The sequence below is a fragment of the Musca domestica genome, unplaced genomic scaffold, assembly GCF_030504385.1.
Source record: "Musca domestica strain aabys unplaced genomic scaffold, Musca_domestica.polishedcontigs.V.1.1 28, whole genome shotgun sequence".
NCBI lineage: Eukaryota > Metazoa > Arthropoda > Insecta > Diptera > Muscidae > Musca > Musca domestica.
The window spans coordinates 2,673,292-2,692,320 of NW_026712293.1; the positions used below are offsets into that span (position 1 = coordinate 2,673,292).

Consider the following 19,029-nt stretch of genomic DNA (forward strand, 5'->3'; position numbering starts at 1 on the left):
TTTGTACCGGGACCACAAAATTCATATCCAGGTAAATGAAGCTCGAATGGTAGTGCGTCAATAGTGTTATTCAATAGTCCTCTTCCTCGAATGATTCGTTTATAATTAATTAAGTTTTTATAATAAACAACCATTTTATATGTTAATCAGTAATCTAAAAGAAAAAAAATCTTATAAATTTTATGAAGCATCCAAAGTAATACACAGTCTCCAAAATGCGTTTGGTGAAACAAGATACGAATATTAATGTGAAAAACTTTGATTTTAATAATCGTAACAACGATAGGCGTAAACATAGTCCCTTATTACCTAATTCCATTAGAGCTATAATAGTAGGTCCATCAAATTGCGGAAAAACTAATATCATGATTAGTTTAATTGAAAGCCCTAACGGATTAAAATTTAAAAATATATACTTATATTCAAAATCTCTTCAACAACCAAAATATAAGTATTTGGAAGAGTTAATTACACCCATTAAGGGAATGGGATTTCACACATATGCTGAAAACAATGACGTTCTACAACCAAATGAGGCGAAGGAAAATTCGATAATGATCTTTGATGATGTCGCTTGTGAAAATCAAAACAACATACGCGCATACTTTTGTATGGGTAGACATAGAAATATAGACTCCTTCTATTTATGTCAAACATATACACGAATTCCAAAACATCTTATTAGAGATAATGCCAACTTCATAATAGCTTTCAAACAGGATAATATCAACATGAAACGCATTTTTAATGAGCACATTGGAGGCGATATGTCATTCAATAAGTTTACTGCTATATGTAGAGAATGTTGGAGCGATAAATATGGATTTTTGGTTATAAGTAAAGATGATACCATAACTAACGGTCGCTATAGAAAAGGATTTAACGTCTTCATTCATATTTAGTGCTTTATAATATCTTGAATAAAGCACATCTATATTCAATCGAACCCGCTTAAAAAAAAATAAACATTCATAGCTGACCTGTTCTCCTTGAAAGCAGTCGGTTTTAAACTAACCTGATTATTATAAACCGCCCCTGTTTCAAACTGACCTGTTTATTATAAACCGCCCTGTTTCAAACTGACCTGTTTGCTATAAACCGACCCTGTTTCAAACTGACCTGTTTATTATAAACCGCCCCTGTTTCAAACTGACCTGTTTGCTATAAACCGCCCTGTTTCTAACTGACCTGTTTATAATAAACCGCCCCTGTTTCACACTGACCTGTTTACTGTAAACCGCCCTGTTTCAAACTGAGCTGTTTACTGTAAACCGATCCTGTTTCAAACTGACCTGCTTATAATAAACCGCTCTGTTTACATAAACTCTGCTGTTCCTACCCTGCAAAGCGATCTGTTTACCATAAACCGATCAGTTTACGATTACCTCTGTTCTGTTGAAAAAATCTTAATAATGACTGGAAGAAAAACAATGGATGAGAATGTTTTAAAAGAACTCATTAAATCAAGGAGTATTCTGAGGAAAAAATTTCAATCTATTAAAGAAGGAGAGGATGACATCGGAAGACGACTACAGTATACATTTAAACCCATTATAAAACCATTAAATGATGTGGTGAAATTATCACATTTAAATTTAAATGAAACAAAAAAATCGATAAACGGCATTAAAAATGAAAAAAATATTAAAAAGGAAAACGAACTCAAACTAGAAAAGGACTTTGTTACCAAAAGTGAACATAAAGATGACTCTAATGACGATGATGAAACATTCTATTCTGAAGAGGAGGAGGAGAAAGGAGAAGCTTGGCAGTATAAGAAGGGAGTGGAAAGTCTTACATCCTTATTTAAAAATAATACATACGATAATATATACGGTCCCCAGAAAGACGAAAATGGTGATTGGAAATTCGGTAACAGTAAAATGTACTTTGTTGATGACAAAATAAAAATTGGGAATCAAACATGGGCCTTATCAAGCGGTCTATACAATCTTTTATTCCACAAAAATCCTACTGGCTTTGATAAATTTGAATTAGATATATATAAGAAAATTCTAGAGAATACGTGTGTACACCGGAGAAATTATGAATCAACCGGACAAATTAGAGGTAATAAAGGTCCGAAGTATACAAAGATTATAAAAAACCTGTTTCAATCAACTCACACAGGTGAAGGATTAATGAACGTTAATCTACAGAAACCAAATTATATATATTGGAACGATCCAAATGAGTTGGTTGAACGTTTAAAATTATTAATAGCCTCCAAAAATGCTGGTCATACAAATCAGGACAATGAAATAATATCAATAATTGAAGAGCTAAGAGAAGACAATATAATATACTGACGGGGGACAATAAGTATCAATTATGCAATGAGCGTCGATAAATTCGGACACTACTCAAACTCTAGTAATTTGAGAAAAAATGCTTCAAAAGTTTTTGGAATTGATATTGACCAGCATTACAACCTCGATATCCAAAATAAAAAAATTAAAAACTTGGCGCCGCCATCGGAAGACAACGACGCAGTCAACAAAGCTTTTGTACAAAAGAAGATCCTACATTCACAAGAAATATTAAGAAGAGAAATATCATCAGAGATAAGAAATTTATTTAATGAAATAAATAACCTAAAAAAAGAAATAAAACATTTTGGAAATGATAAGAGCATTATATCGCCAATGTCAATGCCACACAGTATTATATTGAATAAAATTCTTAATAAATAAATATGGAAAGAAGGACTATAGTAAATGAACTCCATTCTCAAGCGAGGAAACGTTTTCCTCGCCGAAGAGTTATTACAAAGGGTATTGATGATTTATGGCAAGCAGATTTGGTTGAAATGGGTAATTATTCAACCATTAATAAAGGATATAAATATTTGCTAACTGTTATTGATACATTCTCAAAATATGCCTGGGCTGAAGCGATTAAAACAAAAAGCGCGAAAGATGTTTGCGCGGCATTTAAAAAAATTTTGATTGCTGGCAGAGTGCCTAACAACTTACAAACGGATGATGGAAAAGAGTTTTTTAACAAAGACTTTAAGAAGTTAGCAGATATATATGCAATAAATCACTATTCTACTTATAGTGTTATGAAAGCCTCAATTGTTGAAAGATTTAACCGAACCTTAAAAAATAAAATGTTTCGAGAATTTTCTTATAATGGTACATATCATTGGATTGATATCTACAGAAAGCTGATTCATGAATACAATCGAACTAAACATGGAACTATAAATATGCGACCCATTGATGTAACCAAAAGCAATGAACAAATTTTGCTAGATTCAGTTTACAATCACATTAAAACATTTCCTAAACCAAAGTATCGTGTTGGAGATTATGTTCGAATAAGTAAATATAAAAATGTATTTGAAAAGGGTTATACACCAAACTATAGCACTGAAATCTTTCGCATAAAATCGATTCAAATTACAAATCCTGTGACATATATTTTGGAGGATTATGAGGGTAATCCTATCAAGGGAGGATTCTACAACGAAGAAATTAAATCTACTCGTTTCCCAAATACGTACCTGGTAGAAAAGGTCTTAAAATCAAAAGGTGATAAGGTATATGTAAAATGGTTGGGGTTTACAAACCATCATAACTCATGGATATATTATAAAAAAAAAGAAAAAACTTAAATAAAAATTTATAAAAATAAAGTAATGAAAAGTGTGTTTTCATTTATAAACAAACACTCATAATGTCAATAACATTGGCTCTAACGGGGAAATCATCCGTTTTAACGGCAGATTATTTTCCGCCAATTCAGGTGATAGGAGATTATGAGTGTGCCTTAATTGATTTTCATTCATATAATTCTATACCTAATGTTGATTATGATAATAATCTATTTCATATTGGAGGACAAATAATAGAGATTCCTATTGGTTCATATGAACTTGAGGATATAGCTGACTATATTAAAACATCATATAAAAACGAAAACAATACAAAATCCATTGAAATTGTAGCTAATAACAACACACTACAGCTTGAAATATTTTCCTCCCATGACTCAATCGATTTTAATCAGCACCGTTCTATAAGCTTACTATTTGGATTCGAGGGCGGTATCTTACCACCAGGTAGAAGACATTGCTCACAACTCCCAGTAAATATTTTGCGAGTAAACGCAATTCAAATCCAGTGTAATATAACTACGGGAGCATATATGAATAATACACCTGTACATACTTTACATGAATTCGGAATAAATGTTTCCCCTGGATATAAAATAGATGAAATACCTCGTAATTTGATTTATTTACCTGTGAATGTGAAAGAAATAAGTTGTCTAAAAATTTGGATTACTGATCAAGAACAACGCCTAATTAATTTTCGCGGTGAAGAAACTACTCTTCGGCTACATTTGAGACCTATATCAAAATGATTATATATAATAAATATATTAAAACACAGAAAGAGTCTCGCATTCCTATAAAGGTTATCAAACCTAAAACACGAGGACTGACGGAGGAAAATAAAAAATTTTTGAAATCCGTTAAACTACACTTAAAGGAAAATGTCTGAAATACTTAATGTTGAAGACGCACCGTATTCTGATGACAGCATAATCAAAAAAGATTATCACAGCTATGTACCCTACATTCGTTCTTTTAAGAATAATGACGAAATTAGAATTACAATACAAAATCGAGATTTATATGTCTTGCCAAGTGAGAGTTACATCTACGTTGAAGGTGTACTAACATCATCAGATGGAAAACTAACGGCTAATGCTCGTTTACGTAATAACTGCGTAGCATATTTATTTGATGAAATACGATATGAATTGAATGGTATCGAAATTGATAGTACGCGCTATTTAGGAGCATCGAGCACTATAAAAAATTTTGTTTCTCTTACAAGTGTTGAGAGTAATATTATGAAGAATGCTGGATGGACTAATGGTGCTGACTTAAATAGGAACATGTTTAATTTTTGTATTCCACTTAAAATGCTGTTGGGGTTTGCAGAGGACTATAATAAAGTAATATTAAATAGTAAACATGATCTTATTATGCTGCGTAGTTCGAGTAATCAAAATGCATGTTATTCTACCGATTCGAACGAGAAGCTAAATGTAGAAATAAATAATATAACATGGAGGATACCTCATGTACGCTTAGCAGATTCATCAAAGCTGCAGATTATGAGAATAATAAATAATGGAAAACCTCTTCCTATTGCATTTCGAAGTTGGGATTGTCATTTTAATCCAACGTTTCAGGGTGCAACTAAATGTCATTAGAATGTAAAATTGTCGACTAATAGAGAACGTCCACGCTTTATATTACTCGCCCTAGAAAAAGAAGGAAAATTTATTCACTCAAATTTGGTAAACGTGAAAGTTCATTTGAATTCAGAAGCATATCCGTACGATGATTTAAATCTGAAGTTTGATGAAAACAGATATGCCGTACTTTACGATATGTATGCGAAATTTCAACAAAACTACTTTTTAAGGGAACCACAACCAATATTATCATTGGAAGAGTTTAAAGAAAACCCAATTGTTGTAATTGATGTAAGCCACCAAAACGAAGTAGTCAAAAGCGGTCCAATAGATGTTCAAGTGGAATTTGAAACTAATTCACAAATTCCAGCTGGTGTAGCTGCTTACTGCTTAATCCTTCATGATCGATTAATCGACTATAATCCTTTAAATGGAATTGTTCGAAAAATGTTGTAATATTCTATACTCATTTCATTAATTAATTGATAATTTAATAAAGAAAAAAAAAAAGACATTTTAAAAATATTTTTTATATTGTTTATTTATTTCTTCGTTTTTTTATATAGATATAAACATATACATATATGTGAAATACATTAATCTTAACTAAAAAATAAATTATCAATATCAATTGCTTCATTCAATAGATTTGTAAAGTTTTTTTCACGCTCAATAGCTACATGACCCCAAGCATATGTGTTCACCTTATCTTGGCGAACCATTCTTTTAGTATCTTTAAAACTTAATACAATTTTAGATAACTCATTTGTATAAATTTCATGCATCTTAGATCTAAAAGTATACATGGTATCACTAACTATGACTTCATTAAATAAAGTGTTCTTATAATCTTCTATGTTATATGGCCTAATGACACATTTTTTTACACCTTTAGCTTTTTTAACTTCCACGCCATCATCTACCGTATACGAGTACATTTTTGAGCCTAAACCAACAAATTCAAGCATAATTTTTCCACAATTCTCGTCTTTCATCATACCTATAACTTTTTTATTTCGTCGGGGTATGTTATACACATTATCCTCAGGGTAAGCTGATGTATCGAAGTATTGATCAACATCTGCTCTTATATCCTCATAGATATCTTCAGTATATATAGTATATATGAATGAATCCGTATCCATATAATTTAGAATTACGCGCTCACCAAATTTATTTTTCATATAACCGTAATGGAAATCATACATTTTTCATTTTGCTAACTCCAATATACAAAACCCTAAATATATAGGTTTGTTGTAAGTTACACAGAGTCTCTCCATTTGGATTGCCCAAAGATCATCGCAAAATTGTGTAGCGCTATGGAAGTTGGGTTTAGCTATCAAAGATTGAGCTCCTAATTTATTTCGGTTAGTTGTTTCCCAATGATTTACTAACTTTATATCTTTCCGTTTATCTATATTTTCCATTGTTTTTCCAAAGACTGCATTATTGAAAAGTTTAAATAAATTCCTTAAGAAATCATTGTCCGCTTTTTGTCTTTCTTCAGTATTTTTATCTATATATGAAGCTAACCATGGAGACTGATCAAAGGAAATTACGCGATGAACTTTATCCAAAACCAGATCAATATCTAAGCATTGCTTTAAAGTCATGTAATGCATGCTATACGATTTCTTTGGATCAAAATCGGCAATCAGCTTGTCATATTTTGAACCCCCAACTTTTTTGTTTTCAGAACAGAAAGGCAAATCATTATGTTTATCATGTAACGTTGTTGGATAACTTAGATCCACTTCGTATATGTAACCAATGTTTGAATTTGCTTTAAAGTTCTGAATTTGTCTAGCATCTCTTATTATATCATCATTTTTGACCCATTGAAAATTACCATTAGGGAGATATTGCCTCATAGCCCAACCGTAGAGATTATTCGCATCAATATATAATAAATAACTTGATGGAGAGTTTTGATCAAAATTCTTCATATATTTATTGTTCGCTTTAGTGTACCTCCTTGAGCACTGTGTCAGACCACCTCTAATACCATTCTTAATTAAATGAAACATGTCTAGATCGGTTAATAATTCAAGACCTACTTTTGTTTGCCTGAGCATAGCATCAAATGATAATCCCGGTGCTGTATAATACTGACAAGGATCAAGCTTATGAACATTTTTACATGACTTTCTAAAATTTTCAAAAACGTCAGTAAGAAGTAGAACGTCAACCTTTAAATATAACTCCATGTAATCACGTAAAGTTTTACAATTGAATGTTTGTCACACTTTTATAGCATGCTCATATTCTTCTATATAGCACCTTTTATCATTTAATGTACTATAAAATGACTCGATTGGAGGAAGGGTAGTATCGTTCAACTTCTCAAAGGAATTTAAATATTCATAACAGAATATTCCCTTTTTCCTCATGAGATTGAATTCATTATCATTGGTGAAATGTTTTCTAATAGACATATCTCCATCTGTACAGTAGCTATCTAAAGCATCTAAACTACTAGCCATAAAACGAATTGAATCCAAAAATCTATATTCAAACGTCTTGTGTCTATCATAAGGATTCATATTCACCGTATGCGATAAAGAAATATATTTTTCTTTTGTTAGAGGAATTATAGTGGTGTTTCCCTCTATAGTGGTCAAAAGCTCTTTAACAAACAAATGGCAATCATATTCTGAAAAATTATGGAAAAATATTGGGATGAATTGTGCTACCGTATAATTAATGTTGCATACATTATGAGCTGCCCCTCTAAATTTACCAGTTACGTGACAATGATCACGAACTTTATCATCATATAAATTTTTATCACAAATATGGCAATTTAGTGCTGAGTCAAATATACTTTGCTCGATAGATGATAGCGGTTTCATTGGCGTATTAAGAGACAAGTAATTATTATAAATTTCTCTACAGGAAACATCTAATTGCTCTATAAATTTCTGAGCTGCATCCTCACCAGTATAGTGATGATATACATCTAAACTACTATCAAATGAACATTTAATATTGAATCCATATGCACATGGAATATGCTTCTTAATTCTTTCCCCACCTGCTATTACAGTCTCTAAAACACATTCAAAATCTGCATAAATTACAAATGGTACGTCCATTTGTTTTCTAAAGTTCTTAAATTCTAAAATACTTTCCTCAACTGTGGGCATTTTTGTGACGACACGACTACAATACTTTTTGTGAATAATCATAAGGTCTTCTCTGGGGGTGCAGTAGAAACAGCTATTACAAATTGATATTTTTCTTCTATTAGTAGTAAGCTGACTCCTAATCAATCTGAAAGAAACCAACATGTTAAATACACAAATTGATACATTGTTTATATTATATTTACCTTGAAACATGCTTTACTAATATGAAGTGGGCCTTATCTGCCTCCGCCAGTAAAATTAAATTCACATGATTCGCCTTTTCCGCTTTTGTGTGGTATAAGGGTCCAACAACTTCTTTATCGTATCCGAATACATTTATGCTTATCTCTGGATTGTTGGTTTCAAACTCTGATATATTTTTCAGCTCAACTGGAAAATTCATTCCTTCGAAATTGAGAGTAACACCATTTCGGAGGGTGATTTTTTCTGCCTTTATGTCCGGAATTGTGTATGATGAAGTCCTTGTTGGATTTCTATTCGGAGTACTATCCATTGCAGCAATTAAACACCATTTGAAGCAGAATTTATCGTTATTTTTTAAGTTCCAGCACGCTTTCTTATGTCGCAACGATTTAGGAGTATTAATATACTGCGATCCTTTAATTGGAGCAGATTTATTTAGGTTCAACTCCAGCCACAATATTTTAGATAGAGCCCATCCAGAATCCCTTTCTTGAAATTCAGACATCTTATTCTTTATAGAGTCTACATGTGTATTGAATATTTCATCAACATCATCTGAGAGCGTTATTTGATTCATTTTGGTTATATGCCCCATGCTTACAACCTTGATTTCATCCTCAAATATCTTTGCATATTCACCAACGACTTCTTCTTGTAGTTTCTTCGCACTTATATTGATAAGTTTTAATGCGATTTTGAAAACCACTATTTATCAATACCATTCTAGGATCAATAACGGTACAACTTTTTTCTTTGTGAGAGTTTGTTCTACAGTGATTAAACCACAGATTTTTTTCGCACATTTATGTTGCACGAATCGCAATACATAAAGACATATGATTGCCTCTTTCTTTCAGACATCTGTTGTTGAATATTTTGTTCATTTCCTTCGTGATTGTCCATTTGTTGTTGTTGGTTACATTGTTGCTGCTCATTTCCTTCGATATTTTCCATTTGCTGATGATGGTGATATTGCGACTGATGTTCATTAATATTGTATTGTTGTTGGTATGTTTGATATTGTTGCTGTTGATGATGAAAACTGTGTTGTTCCTGTTGTTGATCAAGTTGTTGCTGCTGTGATCTATGAAGTTCTTTCTTCCGTTGTTGATGTAAAAGATATGGATGATAGCGATTATTTTGACATGATTGTAGTTGTTGATTATATTCTCTAGAAAATTTATATTGCCCATGATTATGGTATTGTCCAGCATGACGATATTGTTCAAAATTATATTGACATTGTTGTTGCTGATTGTGATGAGTTCCATAATGAAATTCTAATGCTTGAGAATTTATGAACATCTGATTACATAAATTACATAACTTATGTAGTTCACAATGCTTTTGATATTCCATGCTGTTAACAAATTCTACAGCGCAAATATTGCATTTAAAACCCATCGAATTCATTTTTGATTTTTTTTTATTCAGAGAACAAATTTAAAAAAATTGTAGGGAGCGTGGTTTTTCGTCGAAGTCTCAACAGAAAATGAAGATTTTCATTTAAAATAAATAAAGGAAAAAATAATTTCAGTTTACAACAATAATGCACACACTAGCATACACATATGGATAATTTGATACCTATTATTAAAAACATGATTTCACGAAAATTTATGATATTTACGAAAGAAATATTTCAATCTTTAAAATGGTCTCACATCTTAAAAATGACTTTGAAATGTCTTCCTGTTGAAGCAGGTGTGAAAAGAAAACACTCGTAATTTTCTAGTTAAAACAGCAAAAACAAATAAAGGGTTGATAAAAAAAACTGTGAGGTAAGTAAAAACAATAATCTCAGCAGAAAAGAGCGCCACTTTTCTTCAGCATACAAGTCTTTTTCAACAGGACCGGGATCGGTCTATTGATATTGTACTATTAAAACAAAAAAAAAAAAAACATTCGAAAATAATATTGCACATTTAACCACAATCAATAAAAACACACAAACAAAATTAGAAAAAAACACTTGAATGTTTTTTTTCCCTAGATAGGTTCGTACATGTAAACATTCCTATGTAGCAATATTTACTCAAAATGGTCACTTGGGTTGGCTCTAGTTCTCACGCGTGTGAAAAATAATCTTTTTCTGGTCACACGTATAAAAAAGTCTTCCTACTCAAACAGTTGTTTAAAGGAACCACTAGTAATTTTCTAGTTAACAACAACGTAAACAAACAGTAGGTGCGAAGAAAAACCTCACACACAAGACAAACACACACGTCAACCTGGACCTCGACACACAAGTTAAACAAAATTATCTAACCCCACGACATTTTTTACCGTAACTCACAAATGTATGTTGGATTGATCTATGTCTATTTAGTAACAACATAAACAACTAGGATTTGTTTTCTTACTACACACAACTCGTACACAAGAATATTAATTTATTGCCCCCTAATCCCCTTCCCTCACTAGATCGATCCGAACTTGTCATAACTTATTACCGCTAATCCCCCTCCCCTTATCTCATTTACAAAGGTACCCGTTGATGTTTACCCCCACCCCTCCCCTTATCTTATTTACACAGGTGTCCATTGATGTTTACCCCCCCCCCCCCCCTTTTTTTTCTTATTTACCTTATCTTATCTTATCTTACCTGAGCCAGAAGGAAGACCTCACATATACTTATCCCGAACAAACAAGCCAACACTGTTTTTAAAAATGTTTCCTTTACCCTAAGGTGGTCCGGTCGATCTTAATGTTTTAACATTCGAAAGCAAGTGTGGGAAATACCAAAAATTCAGATATTGGTAAATTGGTATTAACATTTTTAGTTCGAAAATATATGCGACTTCGAAAAAATAATGACTTACAATTTTTTGGAAGATCTACTCATTTTGGTCATCCATCTGTTTCTGATGTTCAATTTTACTTTACATTCCCAAAAATTAACTATAGGTGCTTTATTCTCATGAGAAAGTCTTTTGGTGTTTCTTAAGTAACCCTTTGGAAATCTGATCAACCCAGGTGAAAGATTTTCAAGACCTAATTACTCATCAATATTGATCTTCTGAATAATATATCATACTATTTATTTCAGTGCATCGTCTTTAAGAGTACTTAAATCTTGAAAACATTCAGTTTCTATTAATTGGAATTCGGCATTATCTTTATATTTAGAATAGTAGCTTTCTGTAACTTGAAAATCGTAATTTTCTAATTCTTGAATTTAAAAGTTCTTTTTACATTTATTGATATACAAGTGGGTTCATTTGTAAGGTACTAGGAATTTTACTTGATATATTCCACTGTGTTGAGTCAGTTTGTTCATTTCCAATTCTGTGTTTCGAGCTGCAAAAGGAAGTGACAATAAAAAAGCTAAGAGTAAATTAAATAACAATAAATAACACATGTATAAAGTCAAGGTAATAACAAACAAACCAATATATATTTCTTCATATGGTATTTAATTTATTTCTTTTGGGGCTTCCTCGATGATTTCCATTTTCTTTTCATACGATATTCCAAATGGTTCCTATAAATGTCTATACTATGTTGCCAATTGTGGTTATAATTTTTGAAAATATTTACTTTTCCAGGATATTTAAAAGTACTTATATTTGAGTTAAAGACATCAAACCAGTCATTTACCAGTTAAATAAATTTAGCCGTAGAATGAGCATAATGTACCACATAAGCATAACATCTTAGATTTTATCGCCTTACTATGTGAAAATGGTTGAAGCCCTAATTTTACCGTTTGTCTTCCTTCATATTAATTGGTAATGAAATGACGAATTCAAATGTGCAAGCTAGCGACTTAGAATGTATCATTTTTGTGACGAGGGAAGTATTTAATTTTATGTTGTGCCGACCTAGTTCCGCGAATTCCGACCGTTTGTATGAAAACTCGTATGAGTGATACATATGGAGTCACTCATACGTTCAAAAACTGGTGTACTGAACAGAAACTACATTGGCACAACACTATTTTATTATTATAATTTCTAGCACTTGTAGGGATACTAGCAGTAGGACTGGGATATAAAAATTAATTTACTATGGTGTTATTTTTCGGAAAATACAAAGGGAAAATTTACATCTTGAGGCTCTTTACTTTTTCCACTCCATATTTAACTACTTTTAGAATATATTTAAACATATACTCTATTGTATGGTGAAATTACATAAAAACAAGTAAAAAAGCAGTAAGTTCGGACGGGCCGAACTTTGAATACCCTCCACCATTTGGAACGAATTAGAAAATTTTCAAAAAAATAAAATCCAATAAAAATTCTTTAAAAATCTTTAAAATATCTAATATAGGAAGGTATCGATATATTGGGGGATATACGATATTGTGGACCTATAAAGACAAATCTATGTCTGCGTGTAAAGTACTCACAAGGAACTCCGTGTGTGGATTTTCAGACAATACGATTGGAAAATGTGGCTAAAATCATCAAAATACCGAATATCGCGGGGTACCGTTATATGGGAGCTATACGTTATCGTTAACCTATATAGAGAATTCTCTGTCGGTGGGTAAAGTGCTCACAAAGAACCCCTTGTGACCATTCCGTTGAAAAATATGGCTAAAAACATCAAAATACCGAATATCGGGGGTACCGTTATATGAGGGCTATACAATATCGTGGATCTATATAGATAATTCTCTGCCGAGGTATAAAGTACCCACTCCTTGTGTGGATTTTCAGACAATTCCGATGAAAAATGTGGGTAAAATCTTCAAAATACCGAATATCGGCGGGTCCCGTTATTCCGTTCAAAAATGTGGATAAAATCATCAAAATACCGAATATCAGGGGGTACCGTTATATGGTGGCTATACGATAGTGTGGACCTATATGGACAATTCGCTGCCGAGGTATAAAGTGCCCGCAAGGAACTCCGTGTGTGGATTTTCAGACAATTCCGTTGAAAAATGTGGGTAAAATCATCAAAATAACGAATATCGGGGGGTACCGCTACATGGGGGCTGTACGATATCGTGGACCTATATGGACAATTCTCTGCCGAGGTATAAAGTACCCACAAGGAACTCCTTGTGTGGATTTTCAGACAATTCCGTTGAAAAATGTGGGTAAAATCATCAAAATACCGAATATCGGGGGGTACCGTTATATTGGGGCTATACGATATCGTGGACCGATATAGCCCATCTTCGAACTTGACCTGCCTGCAGACAAAAGAGAGATCTGTGCAAAATTTTAGCTTCCTATCTTAATTCGTTTAGACTGTAGCGTGATTACAACAGACGGACAGACGGACGGACAGGGCTAAATCGTCTTAGAATTTTACGCTGATCAAGAATATATATACTTTATTTCGATGAGTTACAAACGGAATGACGAACTTAATATACCCTCCATACCTTTTTTGGTGGAGGGTATAAAAACCATTCCATTTTCAGTCAAATGTTCATTAGTTACTTTATAAGCAACTGAGCAACTTCATTAGTTACTTTATAAGCAACATTTCATCCAGACATAACACACATACCCTTTCTCCAGCAGATAGATTTAAAGTAACATCAGAACAGTTTAGTGCCTTTCATATGCTTGCTAAGGAAATTTTCATCCCCAACTCTTTATCTTCACCCTAACCACCAGCAGTGACCCTAATATCAACATTTCAAATTACCAGCCTCATCCGTTCACCCAAAAACTGTTTTGTACCCAATTTAGAACTATTTAATACAATTCTAACTCTTAGTATACATTTCCAAACATTTTCCTTAAATTAACCCCATTCCCGATTTCAAAATCTCATTTCAAGTTCCAATAAGTACGAATTTCCACATATTAATTACACAATGTAATAGCAATCCAGTTTACAAATTTTGGGATCCCAACTCTACGAGTTCTCCCAAAATTAAAATTTTAGTAAAATTTAGTGCAAATTTGTTCTAAATATTTAAAAAAATTTCAATACCCTCAATCCTCCAATGCAATAGTAATCTTATTTCCAAATTTCAGCAAATCATACCTACCGGTTACCCCAAATAGAAATTGTACTATATTTAGTAATTTTCGTGAACATAAGTACAAATTTCGATGGTATGTGGAGGTATTTAAATCCTACACTCCGCCGGTAATATTAATTTCAAATTTCGGGATTCTAGATCCATCCATTCCCCCGAATTCGAATTGTACCAAATTTTATACCGCTTAGTACTTTTCGTATACATGAGTACACACTTCCAAAACTTCTTCCCCGACATCGACTCTACTCCTAAACGTTGTTTTCCATTCTAAATTTCATATTTTAGCTCTAACCGCTCTCATGATACGAAATGGTACCAAATGTAGGGCCTTTAGTACTTTTCGCACATTATAGTGCGAATTTCCAAAAAACCTTTGGCACATCCCTCATATACTCGATCAGTAACCCTGATTCCAAACTTAAGAGTTCTATCTCTACTGGTTCATCAAATACAAGGGTAACATATTTAGTACCTTTTAATACTTTTCGTACTGTTCAAGTACGAACTTTTCAAGAACCTACTTCAGACCAAGAGTGACCCTCAACCAAAATTTCAAGATTCTAACTTCAGCCGCTTTGTCTCATTTTTAATATAAAAGTTAACAATACACAATATTACTTCTGGTGGCACTGTTATTCCCATGCAGTCACATCATGCCAAACGTATGACAAAATCAAAGCATAATATCATATATATGCATTGTGCTTCATCATCAAACTTTGGTGGCTTAATCATGAAGAGAATGCAACATAAAGATTGTTTCGTATTTCAGTTAAATAAAGAAGTGCATTTGCACTGCAAAATAAGGAACGATTTAGTTTAATAGTTGACTCAACTAAACTATTAAGAGAGGGAATTATACGACCATCCAGATCTGCTCATGACGACCCTTTATGGATCGTGCCGAAAAAATCGTACACATCAGGAAGTGTCAAATTACCGTATGGTAATAGACTATAGAAAATTGAATCGGGTAACCTAACCGGATAAGTATCCTATGCCCGAGATGACTAACATACTAGTCAACCTAGGCCAGAATAGATACTACTCAACTTTAAACTTGAAATCAGACTACCATTAAAGGTAAATATGGCTGTATAAGTTCGATACGTTCCACCACAACTTTCCAATACTCGTCAATCACGGATGCTGATTGGCACACTGGCATCTCCTCTACAATTCCCTTGGCGGATACCGTAGTGTGCGGATCGCCGCTGGGTATTGGTTGTTGGCGGTAGGCTCACCTTGCTCTCATTGGAAGTAGTTGTAGTTGTAATAATACACAGACATGGGACCCTCAGCGGTCACTCAGAACCTCTGCGTTCACTTGTCTGTATTTGCATATGTATTAGAAATAGACAAGGGATCCTCTGCGATCACTTAGAACCTCTGCGTTCACTTGTCTTTGAGAAACGAAAGAATAAACACACCAAAGGCCTCTGTCGCCACCCCAATTACTAAAGGTAATTTGTTGAATAAGAAAACATGGATACATATTGAATTTATACTAATTAATCCTTGTGTTTTATTTCTTGTCATATTTCTTTCTTTTACACACCACACGCGCGAATCACCCGCACCTCACCAAACCTCTCACCTACACAACACCTAACATCTCACATCACATAAAATAACTCTGGGGAGTTTTGTTGTCGCTGCCGCTAATCGAAGCCTTTCCCCCACTCCCCTGAGTTAAACATTTGGTCGCTTCGAGCCGGATTGAAGCCGTCACTTGCTCCCTCGTTTGCATGAAGAAATCATCGGATTATCTCTCATCATATCATCAACATACATAAGACTAAAAATCAGGTACGTAAATTCAGATCTCTATTTGAAGTGAGCTACCCGTTTTTGTTAGTGCGTATGTTAATTGTTTTTATTTGAAAAAAAAAAACATCGTATTGGTCGAGCTTCAATCACCCTTCGCGTGTGTTATTGTAATTCGAATACAGTCCACTCTTGTTGCGTTAAATTGCATTTGTTGTACTGATCAACCTACGTTGCGTTGATCATACATTTGCCTTTCGTTTGAAAACAAGTCAGTTGGTCGACTTATATTAACACTGCTTGTGTTAATCAAGTGCATTCCCCTACGACAAGTAGTTCTGTTGTTGTGAAAATAATTAGTTTTCTTTGTACTGATCATCCGTCGTCGCGTTGATCATACAAAGATATTTGGTGCTCTTGCTCCGCTTCGTTCATTTGTTTCGCTTTCAAACTCTAATTTCCAAAGTCGAAACATTTGTTAGTATTGACAGTCTCATTTAGCAAAAACAACATCCAATAATCTCTTTTTGCTTCGCTCACAATTCATTTTACATCGATCCAACAAGTGGATCTTTAAAGAGTTGTTGATGTTGTTTTATTCCCCCTCGTTGTATCTCTACTCCCTCGAATTTGCTGAAGAAGAATTTGCATCACCACATTTGTTATTACAGCACACATACATATTTTATCACATTCGGTCGTTTGGTTTATTTGTTTTTGCATTCCTCACCAACCAAACTGTGCTGTAATTCTAACTCCAACATTTCTTTTCCCCTCTAAAGGCTGAGCTCTGTAATGAGAATTTGTTTCTAATTTACAAAAACAACGCACATATAATAACAGTCCACATCTCTGTCGGTTGTTTATTTGTCGTCCTCTCCAACAACACTTGTTGCAATTCTCCTTCGTTTTCTTAACGTAGATCAATTCTCACTTGAGAATTTACATTGCCAAAAATTGCAACAACAATATCTCATCATTCCACGCGCCCTTTTTAGCGTCGGTTTGATATTCAGTAAAAATAACAACAAAGTGTTTTGATCTCCAACACTCACTGTTGGATCGTTTGTGGCGTCGCTTGTTGTGTGGGTGCGTAGCTGCTTACGCATAGTCATTTCTCTGCCGACGTCGCTTGTGTTTTATTCCTCGTTGTGCGATATCCGTTGTTGGTTCGGGACAGTGGGGTAAAACAGTACAAATTGTGATTTTTTGCAATTTATTTTAGAAATTATTTTTTGTTAATTTTGTGATATATTTTTGACTAGTAGTAGGGTTTTTGGAATTTTTGGACAAATTCACCCTACCTTCGGCATTCTTTGCAGGCATATTTGGCTACATATATTGGTGAAAATTAATCGATTTTTCTGGCTAGATTTGAAAAATTTGTAAATATTATTTGACATTTGGCTGAATAATTGCAACCTACTAGGATTTTTGGAATTTTTGGACAAATTCAACCTACATTAGGCAGTATTTGCAGATATTTTCAAAACGAACATTAGTTAAAAATATTCGTTTTTGTGGCTATTTTCGTACATTTTGGTCAATTATTTAATTGTTGTTTGTAAAATTGGTGGCTCTTCGTGGGGTTTTGGTGTTTTTGGAATAATACACCCTACTTTTGGCATACACTAAAAATTCTTCTTAAAAAAAAATCTTTGTTTGTTAGCCTATTGGAGCAATTTTATTCTTTTAAATTTCGTTTTTGTCACAGAGGAAAAGTTTTTCTTAAACTTTCTCCTATTTAACTCTGTTGTAACATTTACAACTATTTGAAGTATTTGGAGGTTTTAAATTGTGGAAATTTCTTATTTCCTTTGGACGGTAGAAACCTTTGTTCGAATTTTCTTTTCTTTGCATATCAAATATTTGTTATAAATTTAGTAATAAAATGTCGATCACTCCGCTCACACGTTTTTCTAGAGCCGCTGACATTGTTCTGAGGAGTGTAGAATATTTTGAACAAATTGATGCCACACAGTTCACTACTTACAGCCTCGAAATTCGTCTTTCTGAAATTCGAGAATTGTGGGCAAAGGTTCAGAACACTTATACTGAGTGTAAAAACTACCTCACGGCATCCGAGACTGCACAGGTTGAAACTATTGATGTCGTTGAGGATAAATACAATAATTCATTTATTGCTTACCATTGGTGTTTGACCACAATAAACAAGAACCTTGATCGCCTCAAATCTCCAGACAATGATCATTGTTCTTCTGCTGTGGCTTCTCATTCCTCACCTGCTTCCAGTTCTCTTGTGCAAAACAGATCCTTTCCTGATATGTCTAATAGAACACCCCCTTCTGAGCTAATTTTGGGCAGTCTCATCGAACCGGTTTCTGTACAGTCTGCTTCTCCAACCGTCAATACTTGCTCCAAGTCTTTTGCCACCAATACTTGCTCCAGTCCTCCTTTCGAGTACAATAATTTTACCTTACCTCCACTTGACATAGAAGTCTTTGCTGGAGATTTTGTGTCTTGGCCCACCTTTCGTGACCTGTTCACCACACTATTTGTAAATAATAGTCGGCTCTCAAATATAGAACGTCTTTGTCATCTTAGGCAGAAGACTATCGGTTAGGCTCGAGAAATCGTGGACAGATTTCCACTCACAAATTGTAGTTTCCCCTTAGCGTGGAAAGCTTTGTCGGATGCGTATAATAATAAGCGCATCGTGGTGAATAGTCACATAAAAAGTTTGTTTGATATTCCACTTTTAAAGTTTGAAACTTGTTCGGGATTGAAAACTAT

At 33.5% G+C, this 19,029-nt stretch overlaps 2 protein-coding genes across 2 annotated transcripts; both read right to left on the reverse strand.

The window, feature by feature from the left end:
* Positions 1-6,879: 6,879 nt before the first annotated feature.
* On the reverse strand, positions 6,880-9,128 carry LOC131803264 (uncharacterized). The gene is made up of 2 exons (XM_059124355.1): positions 8,552-9,128; positions 6,880-8,493 (listed from the first exon to the last, which is right to left on the reverse strand). The coding sequence occupies exons 1-2, from the start codon at positions 9,055-9,057 to the stop codon at positions 7,461-7,463; spliced, it is 1,539 nt and encodes a 512-aa protein (XP_058980338.1). The 5' UTR covers positions 9,058-9,128; the 3' UTR covers positions 6,880-7,460.
* A 201-nt stretch (positions 9,129-9,329) lies between these two features.
* On the reverse strand, positions 9,330-9,857 carry LOC131803234 (putative cyclin-dependent serine/threonine-protein kinase DDB_G0272797/DDB_G0274007). The gene has a single exon (XM_059124333.1). The coding sequence runs from the start codon at positions 9,855-9,857 to the stop codon at positions 9,330-9,332; it is 528 nt and encodes a 175-aa protein (XP_058980316.1).
* Between the last annotated feature and the right edge of the window lie 9,172 nt (positions 9,858-19,029).

What these genes read in the sequence shown, in the direction of transcription:
- LOC131803264 (XM_059124355.1), bottom strand. Translation starts at nt 9,057, where the DNA reads ATGTCTGAATTTCAAGAAAGGGATTCTGGATGGGCTCTATCTAAAATA. An exon ending in TTAGTAAAGCATGTTTCAAG is followed by an intron (nt 8,494 to 8,551) that starts GTAAATATAATA and finishes GGTTTCTTTCAG; the next exon opens with ATTGATTAGGAGTCAGCTTA.
- LOC131803234 (XM_059124333.1), bottom strand. Translation starts at nt 9,857, where the DNA reads ATGTTCATAAATTCTCAAGCATTAGAATTTCATTATGGAACTCATCAC.